Source organism: Lepidochelys kempii, chromosome 6 (genome assembly GCF_965140265.1).
Source record: "Lepidochelys kempii isolate rLepKem1 chromosome 6, rLepKem1.hap2, whole genome shotgun sequence".
In the NCBI taxonomy this organism is placed as follows: Eukaryota; Metazoa; Chordata; order Testudines; family Cheloniidae; genus Lepidochelys; species Lepidochelys kempii.
In genome coordinates, this window is record NC_133261.1 from 69343034 (window position 1) to 69366329 (window position 23296).

At 44.9% G+C, this 23296-nt stretch overlaps 1 protein-coding gene across 2 annotated transcripts; it reads left to right on the forward strand.

Moving 5' to 3' along the window:
- On the forward strand, positions 1-22697 carry DNAL1 (dynein axonemal light chain 1). 2 transcript variants are annotated; one of them, XM_073348562.1, is made up of 9 exons: positions 23-71; positions 571-644; positions 3743-3781; positions 13727-13836; positions 14896-14951; positions 16939-16994; positions 18505-18631; positions 19070-19216; positions 20955-22697. In XM_073348562.1, the coding sequence occupies exons 4-9, from the start codon at positions 13802-13804 to the stop codon at positions 20999-21001; spliced, it is 468 nt and encodes a 155-aa protein (XP_073204663.1). In that variant the 5' UTR covers positions 23-71; positions 571-644; positions 3743-3781; positions 13727-13801; the 3' UTR covers positions 21002-22697. The 2 variants fall into 2 exon arrangements, with proteins under 2 accessions (XP_073204662.1, XP_073204663.1); XM_073348561.1 differs by lacking the exon at positions 571-644 and having other exon boundaries at positions 1-71.
- The last annotated feature ends 599 nt before the right edge of the window (positions 22698-23296 follow it).

A 23296-nucleotide genomic window follows, 5' to 3' on the forward strand; every position in this document is an offset into this window, starting at 1 on the left:
ACTGCAGCTGAGCATGCGCAGGAGACTTGCGTGCCATAGCAACCGGATCAGCGACAGTAGCAACCGTAATGGTGAGTCTGTTCAAAGGCGAAGCGGGGAGCTGGGGGAGGGGGCGGTGAGGGGCTGGGGGTAAGGGGAGAGGCGGGACCTGGCCGGCTGGGGTGACTGAAGGGGAGAGGAGGTGACTCTGCTGGCGGGGGCAGCAAGGCGGGATTGAGGAGACCTGATGGGGGGGGGGGGAGGAGCTGGGGGACCTAGTGGGCCCCCCTGGCTGTGGGAAGGGGAGGGAAAGGGGCCTGGGGAGCCTGGCTTGGCCATTGGAGCATATTTCACTGAACGTGGCAAAGTTGGGCCCGACTCTCCGTGTTTCTCGACACAGAGAGGAGGAGCCTTTGCCCCTCCTATGTTCTGAGCCCTGCGAGGAACCCATCTGGCCCCCAGCATAAGTTAGAGCAGCCTCAGGGTTGTTCTAACTGGCTCTCAGCTGCAACAGCATCCTAGAGGGTGTTTTGCAGTCCAGAATAGCCAGAGAGCAACTTGCTGTCCTTGTTCCCCCTTTCTCCTTGACAGGCCCCTACAACGGGAGCTGCAAGGGGTGTTGGTGTGGAGTGAACTGCTTGGTAGCAGAGCCAACTCCTGGAGAGGTATAAATGGTGGGCCACAGGGCAACACATAAACTGGCCTGCTATCTAGGGCCCTGGGGTTATTTCCTGCAATTGTGAATGGTTGTTATAAAGAAACAAATAAACCAGAAAAAGGTTGTGTCTTGGAAAGAGAATTATTCCAGGGCTAGATCAGAATAGCAGGAGCAAATGATCTTATGCCTCCTCCTGGAGCTGCTTGAGTGCCAGGAATCACCATCATTAAAATGCTGAATTAATAGATGTTTTGAAGACTAGTAAATACACAGTCTATTTTAACTAGCCTGATTACAGCTCCCTTTCCTGTGAAATTCCATGTGGTTTTATTTGACTGAAACGACCAAGAAGAATTAAATGCATAAAAATGAGGATGAACCGCACTTATCTTTCCCCTGGGAACATTGCTGTATGTGTTGAATTTTTGTAAATGTTCTGTAACGATCCCTTGTAAGAAATGATTCCATTGAGGGGGCAGAGCATGGATTATTTAATATTTTTCTATTATATTTTACCAATCTTCTGTGTGTGCAGATTTCTATTTTTTCCTTAGATTATTTGTTGTTGTTCTTGTTCCTGTAACATCAATGTGAGCTGTCAAGGGTGACATTTTCAGCCCTTGATCATTTGGCATAATCAGCAGCAACATTTTGATTACTTGTCATTCCTTTCAGCAATCTAATCTCCTTTAACCTGAGTCACTCTGGGAAAGCAGCCAGTTCCCAGGTGAAGGAAGCCTAGTATTGGGCTGGTTCATGTGAGATTTATAGCAAGGCTAGTTGGTGCACCATGCGTGGGATCAGTGAAGCCTTCCAGTAGGAAGAAGGCAGGCCATATTGGTATTCTTGCTGGAGTGAATTTGAACCCACTCCAAGAAACCCTGATCTCTGATCTGTGCTACCCAGGTGACCTATTTCCCTGTTTCTGGTTTTCATCCTCACCATCAGCATCAAGCCAGGTGTCAGCAGTGGGAGAGGCAGGATGGTTAGGGGTGCAAATCTGAAGAAGTCAGGAAAGAAACTGGTCACTATATTTAAATTATATCACATGGATTATTTAAATTTAAAATGCAGTCAGCTTTTAGGCTAGAGTATGGGAAAGAAACTGTACTAGTCATCTTTTTGTTTAATGGTGAGTGATACAGATCAAGAGTTCAGGCTGATTTTATTATATCTGTCACCTCCCTTTGAACCAGTTATTTAATATTTATTATTGCAGTTGCATTTGAATGCTGCAGTCAAGTTGGGCCCATTGTGTTAGGCATCGAACAAGCATATAATAAATGACAGATCATGTCCCAAAGAGCTGAAAATCTAAAAGACATGTACTTTTGTTGGCTCATCTGTGGTCCTTCACAGGGACTGATAGAGTTGTGAGAGTTAGTGAGGGAGGGATGCAGTGTTCTTAATTCAGGAATGATTCTCAGCTCTATGATGCTCTTGGTGTTTGATTCAGCTAGTGTGGTGGAACAAATTACCAAATGTCTTTTAGGTGATTAGACATTGATAAAGGCTAGATGGCAGTAGCTTAATCTCGATAAGATTGTGTTGATGGTGGTAGGTTGGGGAAGCAACTGGAAGAATTGGTGAAGTTTATATCTGCATCCCCAAATGAAGGAACATACCTGCCAGTTGAGACACAGGTTCACAAGTTTGGAATTTTGTTAGATTCTGGATCACTTTGACCACTCAGCAGTTTTAGCCATGCATATGTTCTGTAGTCTGACAAAAAGCGCATGTACTTTCCTTTTGTATCTAGAGCTGCTGCTGCTGTTGTTGTTGTTATTGTTATCATTATTAGTTATTTGTATTACCATAATGCCTAGGAGTCCTAATCATGACAGGGACCCTGTTGTGCAAGGCTCTGTACAAACACAGAACAAAAAGATGGATCTTGACCCAAGGGTCTTAAAATCTAATCTTTCTACTATTATAGATGCTTTGCACTAGCATAATTATAGAGCATAATAATAGCATACTATTATAGAGATTGCATTAGCATAATATGCTCTACATGAGGGTTACATGATGAGACCATTCAGAAACTAAAGTTAGTGAGAATGGGATGCCTGTTGCTGAGTGGAGCATTGGACATAAAGTACATAACATTAGTGTTCTCTGATCTGTTCAGCTACCAGAAAATCTCTCCCTGTGCTGTACTGTACAGTTAAGATTAGCAGAGGTGTTCAAGCTGGAGTCCTCTTGATTTTTAAAGTGAGGAAGCAGTTGACAGGTTGTTTTCTCTGAGAGATCCTTGACTCTGAAACATTTCTCCCTCCTTTGTCCTTTAGAGCCTTGATTTTTTTAAACTTTTTGGGCATGCTACCTTTCTTCACTGGCATTAGGATAGAAATAGGTAGAGGATTTAGTGGGGTTTTGCAATGGGCCTCAATATGGTGGTTGGGGTATTTCAGTCAGGTATACCAAGTTTCTGCTGTTATTGTGGGTCAGTCCATTAAATGAATATTGTATGGTAGCTTTCACACTTCTTTTTTTAATTGAACACAGTGTGACTTTCAATAATTTGAGGTGCCTAGAAGCATAGGATAGTTGATGGAGAAATAAAAATAAAATAAGAAAATCCCACAGGCTACACCTGACCCTGTGCAGAAAGGACAAAGTATTCCTTAGTATGTTTCAAAAAGGCTTAGCAAATTTCCACATGGGAAAACTCTGTGATAAGTGTGATCTCCTAAGGCATTAAGCCAAATTCATCAGCAGAAACTTGGTATACCTTACTGCAATACCCCAACCACTTTGGCTTCAGTAGAGATTCACCAGAGATGCAGAGAACTTGGTCCTGTATTCCAAGCCCTGTACTACCCATGCCTACAGAGAGCAGGCAAGATCAAGAAGATGATGTGCTTGGTCTCCTGGGGAAATTGTGCATGTATGTTCAAACTTATTGCACCACTTCTAAAATTGCTATTGAACGACTCACTGAATGAAATGAAAAGTAGCTTTTGGAAGGGGGTTCTTCATTTCTGCTTCTTAGGATCAGTTGTAGGAAGAGAGACCATGGAACTTAAGGGGAAAAAACTAGCTCTGCAATGAACAATTCAGCCAAACAAAATTATAATGATTCTTCTTTTGATTTTTGTTTAGGCAAAAGCAACAACTATTAAAGAAGCTCTAGCCAGATGGGTAAGTACAAGAGAAGTATCTGTGGTTGTCTCAGTAGTACTCTGTGGTTTGGATCTCAGTTGTAAATAGGATGGTTTCATCCAGTTTGATAAATTCATTACAATAATGTAGAAAAGGTAATTTCCTTGAAACATCTGCCACTAAAAGAAGCTTCATGAAACAACATTATTTTATTAGTGTCTCACTGAAATCAATTTCATATGAACCCATGTGTGCTATTCCTATTAAATTGTCCTGACCATGAAAACTGTATTTTAGTATCTGGCCTAACACTGCCAGATTGTACATTGACAGAAGATCTGATACTACAAAGAGGTTTTTCTCTGCAGTATGTCTTTTGATTTTCTCTGTCTAATTATACTCTGTTCAATTTTGATCACCTAATTAGAATTTACCCCTAGCACAAAATAATCAAGGATGAAAACCTGGCCCCATTTAAGTCAATTGGAGTTTTGCCATTGACATAGTTGAGCCAAGATTTTATCTGAACAGTGCATGAAGCAAAAACTCCCATAAGTAACTTTAAAAAAAGTCTGAATTCAAAACTAAGTCTCTGTTTATAATGTTTTAACAGTGTAAAGGTTAAAGATGACTTGCATCAGTATCATCCATAAGTGTTTTTCCCCATGCATGCAGATCCACTGCATTATCCGCTCTGCAAAGTCTAAATGAGCAACAAGTTTATTATATATTATTCTTTTTCTATTAGACTTAGTATAGATCTCCATTTCGTGGGATGTGCCTATGGACTAAGTGCCTTCACACTAAGCCAGGAACCCTCTAGAAAGTTCTGTTTGTTGGAGATCACACAGTTGTGATATCAGACAATGGTATGGAAAATAGTCCAGAGACCTGATCCAAAATCCATGGGAATTTTTGCACTGACCTCAATGTGGAAATCATGGGTGTGACACACATGCTCAATTCCTTCCAGATACTAGAGAAGTTATTTATACTGTTTTACTTTCTAGAACAGTGGTTTTCAAACTTTTTTTCTGACCCAGTTGAAGAAAATTGTTGATGCCCGCGACCCAACGGAGCTGGGGATGAGGGGTTTGGGATGTGGGAGGGGCTCAGGGCTGGGGCACAAGTTCGGAGTGTGGGGGTGAGGGCTGCAGAGTGGGGCTGGTAATGAGGGCTTCAGGGTTTGGGGGGGCTCTGGGCTGGAGCAGGGGGTTGGGATGCAGGAGGGGGTCAGGGCTCTGGGCTGGGGTGCAGGCTCTGGGGTGGGGCTGGGGATGAGGGGTTTGGGGTACAGGAAGGGGCTCTGGGTTGGGGGGGCTCAAGGCTGGGGCAGGGAATTGGGGCACGGGGTTGGAGTGCAGGTTTAACTTGGGCAGCTCCCTGTCAGCAGCGCAGTGTGGGGGTTAAGGCAGGCTTCCTGCCTGTTCTGGCACTGCAGACCATGCTGCGCCCCAGAAGTGGCCAGCAGCAGGTCCAGCTCCTAGGCGGAGGCTCACAAGCGGCTCCGCGCTTCTCTCACCCCCCAGGCACCGCCCCCTTTAGCTCCCATTGGCCGGTTCCCGGCCAGTGGGAGTGTGGAGCCGGTGCTTGGGGCGGGGACACCACGCGGAGCCTCATGGCCCCCTCACTTTGGAGCCAGACCTGCTGCTGGCCGCTTCTGGGGCACAGCGTGGTGTCAGAACAGGTAGGAACTAGACTGCCTTACCCAGGCAGCACCGCCAAAAGGACTTTTAACGGCCTGGTTGGTGGTGCTGACCAGAGTCACCGTGACCCAGTGCTTTACATTCCGTGACCAAATACTGGGTCATGACCCACTGCTTGAAAACCATTGTTCTAGAAGGTTCAGGGCTTGGTGTGGAGTGTATAGGCACAACCTAAGAGTAGGATAGTAGAGCTTTGTTACCATGTTTGGATTTTCAGTTCAGGATACTCCTTTTTCTTAACTATTCTTCTCTCTACTCCCAATCTATGTCCTTGGGAGATGTGATAGAATCTGACTGAGTCCCTCCTGGTTTCAACCTGTTTCTCCTTCTATATGCAAGTTTATTTTGTTTACAGTATAAACTCTTCAGAACAGGGACACTGTCAAAATAATAGCTAAGCACATGAACGTTCTGATACTGGGCTAACATCACCATAGTAGCAACAGCAGAGACCTTTTACAGCAAACACCCAGCTAGAGCAGTAGAAGGAGGGAAAAAGAGACAGCCTGGGTTTTCTCACACCCGAGGACCTGGCATGTGGACCAAGTGGCCAATATACCTTTCTGGAGGCACCCATGAGAGAGGAAACATGCCAGGCTCCCCCCTCCATACATGCTTACCCAGCAGCCCTAGCACATGGCCCAGCATCCCTTTCCAGCCTCTCAGGGCACTACATGGACCTGGAGCTCCCCACAACTCCTGGAGGAGAGTGGTGGGAGAGAGCTGGGTTAGTCTATCCTCTGTCTGCTCCCCTTGACCTACCCCCAAGACCTAGTACTTGGACCCAGTGGTCCTTCTTCCTCTGGAATAAATGCCTTCTCCTGCTTCTAGTATGTAGTTAGTTCAGTAAGTCAAGTGGTGAAGGTCTGTGATTCAAATCGTGATGCTGATGGCATTTATAACTTCTTGTTGCATATAATTAAACTTGATTTTACCTTTTCCCTAATACCCCCACCCATTACCACCACCACCAAACCCTAGGAAATTACATAGAAAAAAATTACATTAGAGGAACATTACTTTGGTTGCAAAGTCAAGCACTTGAAAGTTAGGAAATACCAGTTTTTTATGGTTGCCTACACAGCCTAAATCCAGCCCCCTTCTTCATATGCTTTAAGATAGTCTTTAATGATGTGATCACATACTATTTTCTCAAAGACCCCTGCCTTATTTAGTGCACAGGATCAGACCTCCCAATAGTCTTGGGTGTCATGGGACCTAATTTCCCTCTAAGCTGTGCGGCCGTGCAGCAGGCTATAAAGGACCGCGCAACTGCACAGCCACAGGGGTGTGGAGAGGGGAGCAAGTTGGGGCATGCAGGGCTGCCTCAGGGAAAGGAGCCTCTCCCCTGGCCCCGTAGCTCCTGCTGGTGGGGAGAAGCATCTCTCTCCAAGAGCTGCTGCCGGTGGAGAGAGGGCTGGGGCGAGTCCTCTGGCCCCAGCCCCGGGGCAGCCTCCAACCCAAACTCCTCATCCCCGGCCCCGCCCCAGAGCCCTAACCCCCAGCTGGAGCCCTCACCCCTGCACCCCAACCCTCTGCCCCAGTCCTGAGCCCCCTCCCATACCTCAAACCCCTCAACCTCAACCCAGAACCCTCATCCCCCTGTACTCCAACTCTCTGCCCCAGTCCTGAGCCCCTCCACACACACTCTGAACCCCTCGGGCCCACCCCCGCTACATGTCACCTTCATATGGGTGCACATAACAAAATTAATTCGGCACATGGATATAAAAATTAGAGGGAACACTGCATGGGACTGCCCTGCTTTGACCCCCCCAAACTCACAGACCTGGTTGAAATGGCTCCTGTCCCATAGGGCTGGCTGGGCTTGGCACCCCTCTCTGATTTGGGCCATCTGATCCTCTGTCTCCATCTACAGTGGGTCAGACAGGCCAAACCTGAGCGGTGCTGCAACCTCAAGCACCAGGGACCAGGTCACAACACCAAGAGCAGGGAGCCAAGCCCAGGCAGCCCCATGAGACAGGAGTCACTGCTGCAGGGTGAATGCTGGGCAGGCTCACTCTGCAACACACACCCTGGGCCCCTCCTCTCCTTTCCCCCCTTCTCCCCAGGGCAGCACCTGTCCTATGTTAGCTATTTCAAATGCTGGGAGATACACGAGGTGGATGCAGAAGGAAGCAGAATTAAGTCTACAGAAGCATTCATAAATCTGGCATTTCCTAACTTTTGAGTGCTTGTCTTCATTGTAAATAATGACAGGTTTCAGAGTAGCAGCTGTGTTAGTCTGTATTCGCAAAAAGAAAAGGAGTACTTGTGGCACCTTAGAGACTAACCAATTTATTTGAGCATAAGGTTTCGTGAGCTACAGCTCACTTCATCGGATACATAAAGTGAAAAGTACAGTGAGGAGATTTTATATAAACACAGACCATGAAAAAATATACATTGTAAGGAGAGTGATCACTTAAGATGAGCTATTACCAGCAGGAGAGTGGGGTGGGGAGAGAGAAAACCTTTTGAAGTGATAATCAAGGTGGGCCATTTCCAGCACATTTCCAGAAGTTAACAAGAATGTCTGAGGGTATGTCTACACTACGAAATTAGGTCGAATTTATAGAAGTCGGTTTTTTTGAAATCGGTTTTATATATTCGAGTGTGTGTGTCCCCACAGAAAATGCTCTAAGTGCATTAAGTGCATTAACTCGGTGGAGCGCTTCCACAGTACCGAGGCAAGCGTCGACTTCCGGAGCGTTGCACTGTGGGTAGCTATCCCACAGTTCCCGCAGTCTCCGCTGCCCATTGGAATTCTGGGTTGATATCCCAATGCCTGATGGGGCTAAAACATTGTCGCGGGTGGTTCTGGGTACATATCGTCAGGACCCCGTTCCCACCCTCCCTCCCCCCATGAAAGCAAGGGCAGACAATCATTTCGCGCCTTTTTTGTCTGCTGCCAGCCAAAGATGTAAAGGATAGATGGAGTGGGTCAGAACAAGAAATAGACCAGATTTGTTTTGTACTCATTTTCCTCCTCCCCTGTCTAGATCACACTGCAGTCAGTCACAGAGAAGGCGCAGCGAGGTTAATCTAGCCATGTATCAATCAGAGGCCAGGCTAACCTCCTTGTTCCAATAACAACGATAACTTTGGTGCACCATTTCTTATTGGAACCCTCCGTGCAGTCCTGCCTGAAATACTCCTTGATGTACAGGCACACCCTTTGTTGATTTTAGCTCCCTGAAGCCAACCCTGTAAGCCGTGTCCTCAGTCGCCCCTCCCTCCGTCAGAGCAACGGCAGACAATCGTTCCGCGCCTTTTTTCTGTGCGGACGCCATACCAAGGCAAGCATGGAGGCCGCTGAGCTCATTTTGGCAATTAGGAGCACATCAACCACCACACGCATTATCCAGCAGTATATGCAGCACCAGAACATGGCAACGCGATACCGGGCGAGGAGGCGACGTCAGCGCGGTCCCGTGAGCGATCAGGACATGGACATAGATTTCTCTGAAAGCATGGGCCCTGCCAATGCATGCATCATGGTGCTAATGGGGCAGGTTCATGCTGTGGAACGCCGATTCTGGGCTCGGGAAACAAGCACAGACTGGTGGGACCGCATAGTGTTGCAGGTCTGGGACGATTCCCAGTGGCTGCGAAACTTTCGCATGCGTAAGGGCACTTTCATGGAACTTTGTGACTTGCTTTCCCCTGCCCTGAAGCGCATGAATACCAGGATGAGAGCAGCCCTCACAGTTGAGAAGCGAGTGGCGATAGCCCTGTGGAAGCTTGCAACGCCAGACAGCTACCGGTCAGTTGGGAATCAATTTAGAGTGGGCAAATCTACTGTGGGGGCTGCTGTGATGCAAGTAGCTCACGCAATCAAAGATCTGCTGATATCAAGGGTAGTGACCCTGGGAAATGTGCAGGTCATAGTGGATGGCTTTGCTGCAATGGGATTCCCTAACTGTGATGGGGCTATAGACGGAACCCATATCCCTATCTTGGCACCGGAGCACCAAGCCGGCGAGTACATAAACCGCAAGGGGTACTTTTCGATAGTGCTGCAAGCTCTGGTGGATCACAAGGGACGTTTCACGAACATCAACGTGGGATGGCCGGGAAAGGTGCATGACGCTTGCATCTTCAGGAACTCTGGTCTGTTTCAAAAGCTGCAGGAAGGGACTTTCTTCCCAGACCAGAAAATAACTGTTGGGGATGTTGAAATGCCTATATGTATCCTTGGGGACCCAGCCTACCCCTTAATGCCATGGCTCATGAAGCCGTACACAGGCAGCCTGGACAGTGGTCAGGAGCTATTCAACTACAGGCTGAGCAAGTGCAGAATGGTGGTAGAATGTGCATTTGGACGTTTAAAGGCGCGCTGGCGCAGTTTACTGACTCGCTTAGACCTCAGCGAAACCAATATTCCCACTGTTATTACTGCTTGCTGTGTGCTCCACAATATCTGTGAGAGTAAGGGGGAGACGTTTATGGCGGGGTGGGAGGTTGAGGCAAATCGCCTAGCTGCTGGTTACGCGCAGCCAGACACCAGGGCGGTTAGAAGAGCTCAGGAGGGCGCGGTACGCATCAGAGAAGCTTTGAAAACCAGTTTCATGACTGGCCAGGCTACAGTGTGAAAGTTCTGTTTGTTTCTCCTTGATGAAACCCCCCGCCCCTTGGTTCACTCTACTTCCCTGTAAGCTAACCACCCTCCCCTCCTCCCTTTAATCACCGCTTGCAGAGGCAATAAAGTCATTGCTGCTTCACAGTCATGCATTCGTTATTCATTCATCACACAAATAGGGAGATGACTACCAAGGTATCCCAGGAGGGGTGGTGGAGGAGGGAAGGAAAATGCCACACAGCACTTTAAGCACAGCACTTTAAAAGTTTACAACTTTAAAATTTATTGAATGACAGCCTTCTTTTTTTTGGGCAATCCTCTGTTGTGGAGTGGCTGGTTGGCTGGAGGCCCCCCCACCGCGTTCTTGGGCGTCTGGGTGTGGAGGCTATGGAACTTGGGGAGGAGGGCGGTTGGTTACAGAGGGGCAGCAGTGGCAGTCTGTGCTCCAGCTGCCTTTGCTGCAGCTCAACCATACACTGGAGCATTCTGGTTTGGTCCTGCAGCAGCCTCAGCATTGAATCCTGCCTCCTCTCATCACGCTGCCGCCACATTTGAGCTTCAGCCCTGTCTTCAGCCCGCCACTTACTCTCTTCAGCCCGCCACTTACTCTCTTCAGCCCTCCACCTCTCCTCCCGGTCATTTTGTGCTTTCCTGCACTCTGACATTATTTGCCTCCACGCATTCGTCTGTGCTCTGTCAGTGTGGGAGGACAGCATGAGCTCGGAGAACATTTCATCGCGAGTGCGTTTTTTTTTCTTTCTAAGCTTCACTAGCCTCTGGGAAGGAGAAGATCCTGTGATCATTGAAACACATGCAGCTGGTGGAGAAAAAAAAAGGGACAGCGGTATTTAAAAAGACACATTTTATAAAACAGTCGCTACACTCTTTCAGGGTAAACCTTGCTGTTAACATTACATACATAGCACATGTGCTTTCGTTACAAGGTCGCATTTTGCCTCCTCCCACCGCGTGACTACCCCCTCAACCTTCCCCCCTCCCTGTGGCTAACAGCGGGGAACATTTCTGTTCAGCCACAGGCAAACAGCCCAGCAGGAATGGGCTATACTGAGTGTCCCTGAAGAAAAGCACCCTATTTCAACCAGGTGACCATGAATTATATCTCACTCTCCTGAGGATAACACAGAGAGAGAAAGAACGGATTTTGGTTGAATGCCAGCAAACATACACTGCAATGCTTTGTTCTACAGTGATTCCCGAGTATGTGTTACTGGCCAGGAGTGATAAAAGTGTCCTACCATGAAGGACGAAATAAGGCTGCCCTCCCCAGAAACCTTTTGCAAAGGCTTTAGGACTACATCTAGGAGAACCGCAAATGCCAGGGCAAAGTAATCCTTTCACATGCTTGCTTTTAAACCATGTATAGCATTTTAAAAGGTACACTCACCAGAGGTCCCTTCTCCGCCTGCTGGGTCCAGGAGGCAGCCTTGGGTGGGTTCGGGGGGTACTGGCTCCAGGTCTAGGGTGAGAAACAGTTCCTGGCTGTCGGGAAAACCGGTTTCTCCGCTTGCTTGCTGTGAGCTATCTACAACCTCCTCCTCATCATCATCTTCTTCGTCCCCAAAACCTGCTTCCGTATTGCCTCCATCTCCATTGAAGGAGTCAAACAACACGGCTGGGGTAGTGGTGGCTGAACCCCCTAAAATGGCATGCAGCTCATCATAGAAGCGGCATGTTTGGGGCTCTGACCCAGAGCGGCTGTTCGCCTCTCTGGTTTTCTTTTGCCTCAGCTCCTTCAGTTTTACGCAGCAGTGCTTCGGGTCCCTGTTATGGCCTCTGTCCTTCATGCCCTGGGAGATTTTCACAAAGGTTTTGGCATTTCGAAAACTGGAACGGAGTTCTGATAGCACGGATTCTTCTCCCCAAACAGCGATCAGATCCCGTACCTCCCGTTCGGTCCATGCTGGAGCTCTTTTGCGATTCTGGGACTCCATCATGGTCACCTGTGCTGATGAGCTCTGCATGGTCACCTGCAGCTTGCCACGCTGGCCAAACAGGAAATGAGATTCAAAAGTTCGCGGTTCTTTTCCTGTCTACCTGGCCAGTGCATCTGAGTTGAGAGTGCTGTCCAGAGCGGTCAGAATGGAGCACTCTGGGATAGCTCCCGGAGGCCAATACCATCGAATTGTGTCCACAGTACCCCAAATTCGAGCTGGGAACGTCGATTTAAGCGCTAATCCACTTGTCAGGGGTGGAGTAAGGAAATCGATTTTAAGAGCCCTTTAAGTTGAAATAAAGGGCTTCACTGTGTGGACGGGTGCAGGTTTAAATCGATTTAACGTTGCTAAATTCGACCTAAAGTCCTAGTGTAGACCAGGGCTGAGGAACAGTTGGAGGGGGGGTGGGGGTGGGGAGGAATAAACAAGGGGAAATAGTTTCACTTAGTATAATGACTCAACCACTCCCAGTCCCCATTCAAGACTAAATTAATTGTATCCAATTTGCAAATTAATTCCAATTCAGCAGTCTCTCGTTGGAGTCTGTTTTCGAAGTTTTTTTGTTGAAGGATAGTCACTCTGAGGTCAGAAATCGAGTGACCAGAGAGATTGAAGTGTTCTCCGACTGGTTTATGAATGTTATAATTCTTGACATCTGATTTGTGTCCATTTATTCTTTTACGTAGAGACTGTCCAGTTTGCCCAATGTACATGGCAGAGGGGCATTGCTGGCACATGATGGCATATATCACATTGGTAAATGTGCAGGTGAACGAGCCTCTGATAGTGTGGCTGATGTGATTAGGCCCTATGATGGTGTCCCCTGAATAGATATGTGGGCACAGTTGAATATTCCTTTAACACTGGGGGGGTTTTTTGTTTAATTTTTTTTAGCACCAAAAGTGAATGTTCTTCAGTTTACTGTTTAACAATTTCATCTATGCTTTGAGACTTACTGATTTCAGATTGTGATTTGAGACTTTTGTGCCTTACACCTAGACCTTTTGGTAGCTGATTTGTCACTGATCTGGAAATATGCATTCCTCAGAACTATGACAGGTTTCAGAGTAGCAGCCATATTAGTCTGTATTCACAAAAAGAAAAGGAGTACTTGTGGCACCTTAGAGACTAACAAATTTATTTGAGCATAAGCTTCGTGAGCTTTCTTTTTTCAGAACTATGAGGAGCCCAGATCAATAATACAGTTTAAGTCTGAGTTCCCCTGAAACTGATGTAGTGGGAAGTAGGTTTTCTACAACCTAGCGCTATTGTTAGGTATATATTTTTGCTGTGTCTGGCCCCTAATTCAGACTGAGATGAGTAGGTGTAAAGGGCAGAGAGGAAGAATAGATGCTAAGGGAAACAACTGAGTTTGCTGGAGACTTAAAATCCTGAATCTGATCTAGGGATCCTCCCTGTAAATTTTTTTAAAAATACATGCATTGATAAGCATTTTTATATCCTGGAAATAAGCCAGTCTTCTCTCTTCTTTTTCTTTAAATTAAAGGGTTTTTGTGTGTGTGTCTGTTCTCATCCCTGTTAATTACACAGTTGAGTGAGGGTCTGGGTTGCTGGAAGTGAGGTGTAATTCAGATGAACCACAACACCAGGAAATACAAACAAGATTTTAAACCCTTTTTCTTCTGTTTTCTTGAAGATTAGGAATAATTTTTATAACAACTGCAGATTCCAATCAGTGTCTCATTTTTTGCCCTTCCTTTTCATTCTTTGTTTTCTTCAGGAAGAAAAAAATGGCCAGAAGGCATCGGAGGCCAAGGAGGTGAAACTATATGCCCAGATTCCTCCTGTAGAGAAGATGGATGCATCTCTGTCCACACTTGTTAACTGCGAGTAAGTTCTGTTAAACAAACAAACAAACCTGGAAACAGTCAATTTTTAATCATCACTTCTGGTTTTTTTAAGTCTAGGTTTTCTCTCCTCTACCTCTACTACCTCTAGTTGTGAGCAAAATATCTCTTCAGTCCAACACCGCTCCTTTCTCCTAAGCTCTCTTCTTTCTCCCACAGAAACATGGATCTGTTCTTCTGCTTAGTAATATCATTGCCACTTACTTGAGAAGGCAGAACCTAGTTCTCTCAGACATTAATGCGAACTCAGCATTAATATCAGTCCATTGAATGGCTGGTAGATGGCATTGAAGTGAATAATTTCTGTCCCATGTCTGGAGTCTATCAGGCCATGGACAATCATGTGGTCCCTTTGAAGACTCCTGAACTGTTGTGGCTGCATAACCTTTTTGTGTGAAATTGTGAGCCAAAGTCTACACTACCACATCCAGATGCTCAGGCTTTCTCTAGGAACTGCTGTTCAGAAATAGAAGTCTTGAGATTCAATCTCATATGGTAATAGTACCGAAATTCATTTGCTGCAGTATTACCTTCTTAACAGCTTAATGACTGACTTGTGCTGAGGTCCTGGTTCTCCAAAGGAGTAGGAATCCTAGTATTAAGGCCTAGAGCATCCATGACAGCTCATAGTGCTGCTGCTCCTGGCATTGCTCTTGACCAAAATATGTCCAAGAGAAACATTTGACTCCATATGAATGAGGAAGGAGGAGGACAAAATAGAGCTAATTGGTAGCGTCAGAAAGAAAAATTTGGGAAATATTGTAACCTGTCTTTGGTTTGAGTCAGGCACACAAAGGAGGATGCCACACATATGGTATAAAAATGGTGGTGGAATCCCAAAAAAGTGAAATTTAAATCTTCTAGAGATGGATGATTTGAGGAGAACAGGATTGTGCTTGTATCCAGTGGTTTATTACATAATAAGAGAAGAGTAAAATGTGATTTCATTCGAACAAGTGTTATTTGTAAGAGGGCCTTCTTCTGATCCAGTGATTCCTGTTGCTCTGTTAATATAAGCTGTTAATTATTCTTGCTTTTAAAGGAAGTTGTCTCTGTCTACAAACTGCATTGAAAAAATCGCCAACCTGAACGGCCTAAGTAAGTGATATGTCAATGACTGATTGTGCTTATATTCTAACTGCTTGGATTAGATATGTTCCATAGCTTGTGACACATGGCCAACTGTTGACATCCTGTTCTGATATCACCTTTCATTACCCCGCTTCCAAATAAAATAAATAAATAAAGGGGACTCACCAGGAAGGTGGGAGACCTTGGTTCCAGTCCCCATTTCACATCAGGCAAAATGGGGATTTGAACCCACATCTTCCCACGTCCTGGTTGAGTGCTTTAACCAATGGGCCACTGGCTATAGGGAGGCACTGTTGCCTCCATTTTCCTTAAGAAAGTGCCAACCTGCCTGAGGCACCTAACTCTATGGGAGAGTTCAGGACTGTACATCCTGAGTGGTGGGGAGGTGCCTCCCTCCAGCCTGGACTTAGGTGCCTAGCTCCCTTTGAGGGATGAGGCTTAGGCCAGGTTGAATCATTTAATTGTGTTTTACTTAATGTCAATATTACATTGGGGAAAATCTTGCTTCCTGCAACGTTTGGGATTTCTGAGTACAAGAATATTTAAGGAGTAATATTTTCCCCAGTTGGACGTCATTTCAGGTAACATCAGTTCACCAATTTTATATTTTAAGGTTTATAATAACTGAAGAGATACTCAAAAGGTCAATGTTAAGTGCTTTTGGAAAACATACCCATAGTTTTTCATCGTGGTTTCAGAGAAGATGAGGATAATTTGGCTAGATCTAGAGTCTTTTTCCATTGGATGGGGAGTTTGGGAAATTCAAGGTAACATGGTTCCAATAGGCTTCAGGTTTGCTGTATTATGAGTGGCATTTACTTTTTCCCTTCCAAAGACGTCACCTAACCACCTTTTGACATTACACCCTATCGTATTCTTCTCACAGAAAGTAATATGTCCAGAATTTGTACAGATCCTGGGATTTCATTAAGAATTCCAGTTGCACCTGGATTTCTTCATGAAAGCCCATCTATTTCCCCTTTTCTTCCACCTCCTGTATATAGGCCTTCTGTCATCACAACCTTCCTTTACTTACAGGTGTGGCTGGCCAGGACAGGTCACTGTTGACCAACCCAAAGCCCATCCCAACCACTCTAAACAACTGCTGTGCTTTCTCTGCAGCAGCCATTGGTACATGAGTGGAATATTCATTTGCCTCGTCATTGAATAGTACATACTGTACTTCTCATCATTGAATAGTACTTCTCATCATTGTGCAAACAGGAGAAAAACAAGATCATTAGGTAATTAATGCCTAGTTCAAATGCACATCGTGAGAAAGGGCTTGAACTAGCTGTGGAAACCATTGATTAGAGGTTAACCTAACTAGACACTATAGAATGTTTTTGTGCATATCTGGAAGAACAGCTGGAAATTAAGTTTCACGAAAAAGACTCTTTGTTTTTGATAGCTTCAGGTGTTCTGGCACATCACAAGAACAATTTGTGACTGAACAAGAATAGGCAATTTGAAAATAAATCTCATCAGAGTGGCTGTATTACTACTAGAATCTCACGGGCCAAAATAGTTGACCTCTTTCTAATCAGACACAAGTTGCTATAAAGTAACACCAGGTATTGCCTCCTATTCAGGAATTGAGTCTGCCTCCTTAGTAGTGGTCCCAATCCCTCCTGGCCTGGGAAGTAAGATCAGGACCAAAAATTTAATCTTGCTTCACGCACATGAGCACTAGAACACCAGAATGGCAGCCTGTTTTGTTCAATCCCTACCTGGACTGGATGTGAACAGGCAGCCTACAGATGAGACTTTCTAATACCCATACTTGAGCCATCCACTCCACCCATTCATTACAATCTATATATAGAACAGTATGTAGTTTGCTTCTGATATGTCATTCTTCCTTAATATAGCCTGTTCAGAATACAAACCTCTCTTGTCTGTGGTATACAGGATGTTGTCAGATTTCCAACCGCTCTTTATATTTTAAGCACCAGTCATTTGTTAATAAGAAGCTGTTCTCCCTCCATTGCAGAAAACTTGCGGATTCTTTCATTGGGGAGAAACAACATAAAGAATCTGAATGGGCTGGTATGTCCCTTTTTGTAGTTTACATTTATTAAATTGAGCAATGAAGTGCTACGTAATTCTTGCATCAAGGCATAGGGGAAGAGTGATTTCCCTACCCTTGCATCTCTCTTCACATAATTCAACCTTAGTGCCTAACCATTTATTTTGTTTTACTTACTTACTACATGTTGCTGATAATGCGTGGAGTAATCTTTCATTTCCCTTGTGCCAGTCAACCACCCTCTCTTCATTGAAATCTCTCCTTAAAATGCCCTCCCTCTTTACAGACTTTAAATGCTAATCCACCAAATAAAACATTTAAATCCCCCAATAAGCTTAAGAGGAACATTTTTCATTTTAAATATGCATTATCTGCTACCTATATTGTCTCAATCAGCCAACTTTCCCAGACCCCTTTGCTGTTGCTTTTGCTGTTTTTCTAACCTGTGATACGATCCTGTAAGGCCCTCTACACACATTTCCCATAACATGAGATTCTGCAGACAAGAGCGGGCCCTTAGATTGTAAGATCCATTGGTAGAGAGTCTGCATTTTCTATCTATGTGTAAAGCACCATAAACTCCAGTGGCATTATATGAATTATAACTTCTGCTCCCTTTGCTTATATGAATCTCATCTTCTGACAGAAGGTGCTTTTGGTATCGTGGTCAAACACTGCACACATTGGCCTGCCTGTAAATCACATTGTGACTCTACCTATCACAGGGGTGTTTGGCACGCTGAACAATGGGATAAAAGGCATGTGGCAGAGAGGCAAGGGTAGAAATATAGATAACAAGGCAAAGATCTAGAGAAGAGGAAGCATATCAGGGTCAATTTTATTACCTCTGTGCTAAGATGTCTGTATAATTAAAACCAAAGAAATAAAGGAACGAGTTTGTTCTTCAAGAGCCTCTGTGCATTCCTGCTTGCAGGATATGGCTTTTCAAGGCAGTTCCTCCACTCAACACCAGGGCTGCTGTATCCCACAGGTGTGAATGCACAGAGGCGACTCTGAAGGAACAACAGTTATGGTAAGTAACCTCTCTTTCTCCTCTTGCTGGAGGATTGTTGAGGACAGAAAGTGAAATTTGAAACCTGCAGATATAAGCATGCACTTGTCTGAAACTATGCAATCCCTTATATTACATACTAAACCCTCTAAAACGGTTGATGAACTGCAGTCATCTAGCACTACAGAACTCTCCACATGCAGCTAAAATAGCTCCTTTCTCTCCATATGCCTTGAGTAGAACTCTGCTCTGCTCAGATGTTCAATATATCTTGCTAGTGTCTTGATTTATTTTTCTAAACAAGCTGAGAGATTTATTTCAAAACTTGGGATTTTCTTTCCTTGAAGCTTTGTCATCCAGAATTAGGAACCTGCTTAAAAGAAAACAAGGAATATTGAAAGATCTGGTTCTGTTTGTTGTGTGACATAGTATCTGGAGGGGAGAAAGGGAGCAGAGATAATCTGGGAAATATAGGAAGACTTACTCTCACTTTTCTGAGAGGTGTTATAATTTTCCAGGAGGCAGTTGGAGATACATTAGAGGAGCTGTGGATCTCATACAACTTAATTGAGAAGCTGAAGGGCATCCATGTCATGAAGAAGCTGAAGATTCTCTATATGTCCAATAATTCGGTGAAAGATTGGGGTAAGCCTGGGCCCCTAGGTTCTCTTCTGAAATTTTTTACTGAGTATGGTGAGTGTGCATCAGCTGAGACAGCTTGGGTCAAAGTGGGGAAACTGGCTTCTAAGGTTCTGAATGGGCAAGTTTAGCATGGAGCCTGCAGAGATGAACAAGCTGTTCAGATTGCCTGCTCATACAAGAGAATTAAAAAAATATTGAGAAAGTCTGTTTATTCAACTTCTGTGTCATGGGTTTGTTCTTTGAACAATCTATCTGACCCATTGCTTTTGTCATCTGTCATCTGCATTCTTCAGCCTGGTACCCAATTCGTACCCAATAAATCCATATCCTTCCTCACCTAAAACATCCTGGCTGTATCTGTGCAGGTATTGAAAAGCAGCCTTGGTGCAGATGTGCTTTTTGTGTTCCGCAGTCTATTTCTAACATCTTTTGTGATTGCAGGAGAGTTTGTGAGACTGGCAGACTTGCCATTCCTGGAGGATCTGGTGTTTGTGGGCAATCCACTGGAAGAGAAATACTCTGCCGATCAGCAGAGCAGCTGGGTCGAGGAAGCAACCAAACGAGTGCCCAGGCTGAAAAAACTAGATGGTGAGCTTTAAGCAGCAGCTGGGTGGCATTTATTGTACAAGATCTTTTGCTTAGTGTAATGAGAACAGTCAGGTATTGGCTCAGCACCACAAAAGTACAACTGTAAGATCTGGAGGAGGGGTGGGAACCAACTCAATGAGCAGCGTTCTTTATTTTTCCTTTCAACACTTACTTCACTCTGTGTTCACCTCTGCACAAGCTAAATTGTTCAGCCATAGCCTCAACTTCTTCTGAGAGTGGATTTTCGAGTGTTTGAAAGAGGGTGAGTGCTGTGGAGCTCCTCTGAATTGGCTTCAGCCTTCATAGTGACTTCATGTACAACAAAAGCTGTTTCAAATTAGACCTGTCACTTTGCATCACAACAGCTTCAGAGAGGGTCTTGCTCTGATGTGTTGAACTAGTATCCAGTCAAAGTACTCATAACAGCATAACTTAGAGGTGAACTGAAATGTGTTTTGATTTTTTGAGAGACAATATCTGTTAAGATTTTAAATCTCTTGTAGAATTCACATGTTGACTTAATGATGAGACCCCAATAATGTAAGTGGATTTATCTCCTAACGCCCATGTTCAGAATTCTGGGTTTTCCCACAAGAGATGGTGAGAGGGAAAACACCTAGATCATAGCAACGCGGTATGTTCTTTACCTTGATTCTAGGGCTAGGGATGTCATCAGCTCTTTCAGGGGAAACACAGAATTCCAAGCTCTTGTCCTGGCAGGTAATAAAAGGGGAAATGATTTTCAAATATTGTGTTTTGTTTTTAAACATATTTAATGTTTTGTTAATGGCTGATGATCATAAATCTTTCTGGTATTTATTTAAAAAGCAGCTCACTTCTCCTTTAAGGCAAATCTAAAGAGCTTCTCTGTTTGAATGGCTTCTAAAGGATGGAGGGTTGGTTGGGTAATAGTGGACAGCACGAGGGAAAAGTGGGCAGGGTGGGTAGCAGCTGGGAGGTGAGTGGTGGGGGGAAAGCAGCAGTAGGAGAGGCAGGCAAATGGGTGAAGAATAGAGTATCAGTGTAGGGAGCAAGAGCAGAGGATGAGAAGTCAGAGCCTGAATTATTGAAGAGGTGGGAGGAAAGAGGACACTGAGACATGGCTAGAGAGAAATGTTGATATGAAGAATGGGCTGGAGCAACAGGTGCTGTGTGAGAAGAGTAGACAGCTAAATAGAGAAGCTGGTGTGAGGCATGTATTTGTATGATCAAAGGGGTAACTGTTGTTTACATAACGACACCAGTGCACTGTTAGAATGGCACACACCAAGGTTTAAGAGTTAATCAGTGTTCCTCATACCCTGTCAGCACGAGATCATGTACCTCCAAGAAGAACGTGTGCAGCTCTCCTCTTGGGATGGTTGCACTGTGGTGTCTCAGCACAAACACTGTGACCCAGTTGGGCAGAACGCTGACCACTCATTATTGGTAGGCCATGCTCTAATATACTGTAGTCCCTGCTACTCAAGAAATGGAAGCAACAGCGTAGAAGAGAGCTCTTAAGCTGAAGCTTGGGGTAGTGAAGGAAGAACCAATAGTTAGAATCAGGACAGGAGGAAGATACTCAGATGCATGGGAAGCTTGATTTGTTGTCTTCAGTTAAAAAGCAGTAGCAAAAGCCTTTTTTGCTGGTGGCAGCTTAAACTCGTTCTTGCTTCTCCTCTGCACTCCTAGTTGACTAGCATTAGTGGATACTGCATCAGTGATTCTTATCAGGCCTTTTCTCTTTCTGTTTTAGGTGTCCCAGTTATTAAACAAGAAGATGGTGACGAAGGAGAAAACTAACACAACTCTTTCTTGTGTGGTATTATATTATTTAAGTTTCTTCAGAGCAATTCAGCACACAAAGCTTTTGTATAAATGTTTGTTTCAAAGAAAATATTTGGGTAATTTTTTTTAACTAACTCATCTCCATACTCTCCTTTCCTCACCCAAAGAGTTAATTACCAAAATATGGGGATACTGACTTTGTACATTTCACGTGCTCTTCTGTGAGGACTATTGAAAGTGAGATTGTCTGTCTGATTAATTTAACGAGAGACCTTAACTAAAACTACGTACTGATTTTTATCCTGTTTAGTGATGCTTGTAGATCTGTCTTTCCAGTTATGCTAGAACAGGTTTTCTTGTTAACGGTCTGTGCAGCTGAACTTTTTTTTTCTTTAATCGTTTGAAACATGGAGACCAGAACAACAGTGTTTTGTTTTACAGACTCTTTGCAGGCTAGGCTTTTCGTTATTTTTTTAATACTGTCACAGGTAGAAACAGTTACTAACTGTAACTGGCTCTTCAAGATGTGATGCAGATGTGTGTGCACGCCCCGCACAGAGCCTTTTGCCTAGCAGTACCTGTAGAGAGGCAGCACTCATGTCTTGTGGGCCCTCCCCTGGCTATCTGAGGCAGAGCCACCCTGACGCCACTCAGTTTCTTCACACCAAAAGCCTATGAGAGGAGACTCTGACGCAGAGGGAATAGAGGGTCGGTCGTAGAATACATGTCTGTATCACATCTCGAAGAGCCACACTTACAGTAATTAACCATTTCTTTTTCTTCAAGTGGATGCAGACATGGATTCTGCTCTGGTGATTTCTAAGCAAGCACCTCAATCTGGGAAGCGGGGCTTGGAGTCTACTGCAGTAGGGATTGTTTTTAAATCTTCCGCCCTTCCCAGGCCTTTGTTCCCTTTGGAAGATATAGTAGTAGCATAATGGTCCATAAATGTATGTGTGGACAACCACATGGCCGCCCTGCAAATGTCCACTATGGAAATGTCACTGAGGAACGCTATGGACATCACTTGTACCCTCTTGGAGTGAGCCCATATCCACAGAGGAGGCGTAGCCGAAGCTATCTCATACTCAGTCTTGATACAGGATGTTATCCATCTAGAGATGGTCTGTGTAGAGACCACTTGCCCCTTCATGAAGGCTGCATGTGACATGAACAGGCGAGGCGAAGCATGAACCGGTAGTCCTGTCAAGATAAAAGGCTAGACATCACCTGACATCCAGAGTACGGAGACGCAGTTTTTCTGGGGACGAGTGCGACTTAGGGAAAACACAGACCGTGAGAGGGAACTGAGGGGGTTGGGGCGGCGCCACCTCATATAGTTAGGGCAGGGGCCACAGCCACAAGGCGCATGCACTGCCCCTCTACAAGTACGGCTAGGCAGAAGTCTCTGGTCCAGCATGCTAAGCACACACCCACCGAAGTGGAATACACATCTGCATCTACTGGAAGAAGAATCACTGCCTGCTCAACACTTCAAGAACATGTGAAGCTGTCTTTTCTGCCCTTCTGAGCTCTGCCAGTTATCTGTAGCTCAGTAGGCCCAGTAGTTGTCACGGGCTCATGTTAGAAAAGACAGTGAATAGTCTAATGATCTCCTGTTGTTAGCAGGTTTCAGAGTAACAGCCGTGTTAGTCTGTATTCGCAAAAAGAAAAGGAGGACTTGTGGCACCTTAGAGACGAACCAATTTATTTGAGCATGAGCTTTCGTGAGCTACAGCTCACTTCATCGGATGCATACTGTGGAAAGTGTAGAAAATCTTTTTATATACACACAAAGCATGAAAAAATACCTCCTCCCACCCCACTCTCCTGCTGGTAATAGCTTATCTAAAGTGATCACTCTCCTTACAATGTGTGTGATAATCAAGTTGGGCCATTTCCAGCACAAATCCAGGTTTTCTCACCCCATCCCCCCCCCACACACAAACCCACTCTCCTGCTGGTAATAGCTTATCTAAAGTGACCACTCTCCTTACAATGTGTGTGATAATCAAGGTGGGCCATTTCCAGCACAAATCCAGGGTTTAACAAGAACGTCTGGGGGGGTTAGGAAAAAACAAGGGGAAATAGGTTACCTTGCATAATGACTTAGCCACTCCCAGTCTCTATTCAAGCCTAAGTTAATTGTATCAAATTTGCAAATGAATTCCAATTCAACAGTTTCTTGCTGGAGTCTGGATTTGAAGTTTTTTTGTTGTAATATCACAACTTTCATGTCTGTAATCGCGTGACCAGAGAGATTGAAGTGTTCTCCGACTGGTTTATGAATGTTATAATTCTTGACATCTG

What these genes read in the sequence shown, in the direction of transcription:
- DNAL1 (XM_073348561.1), top strand. An exon ending in CGCCAACCTGAACGGCCTAA is followed by an intron (nt 14,952 to 16,938) that starts GTAAGTGATATG and finishes CCTCCATTGCAG; the next exon opens with AAAACTTGCGGATTCTTTCA. An exon ending in TAATTCGGTGAAAGATTGGG is followed by an intron (nt 18,632 to 19,069) that starts GTAAGCCTGGGC and finishes TTGTGATTGCAG; the next exon opens with GAGAGTTTGTGAGACTGGCA.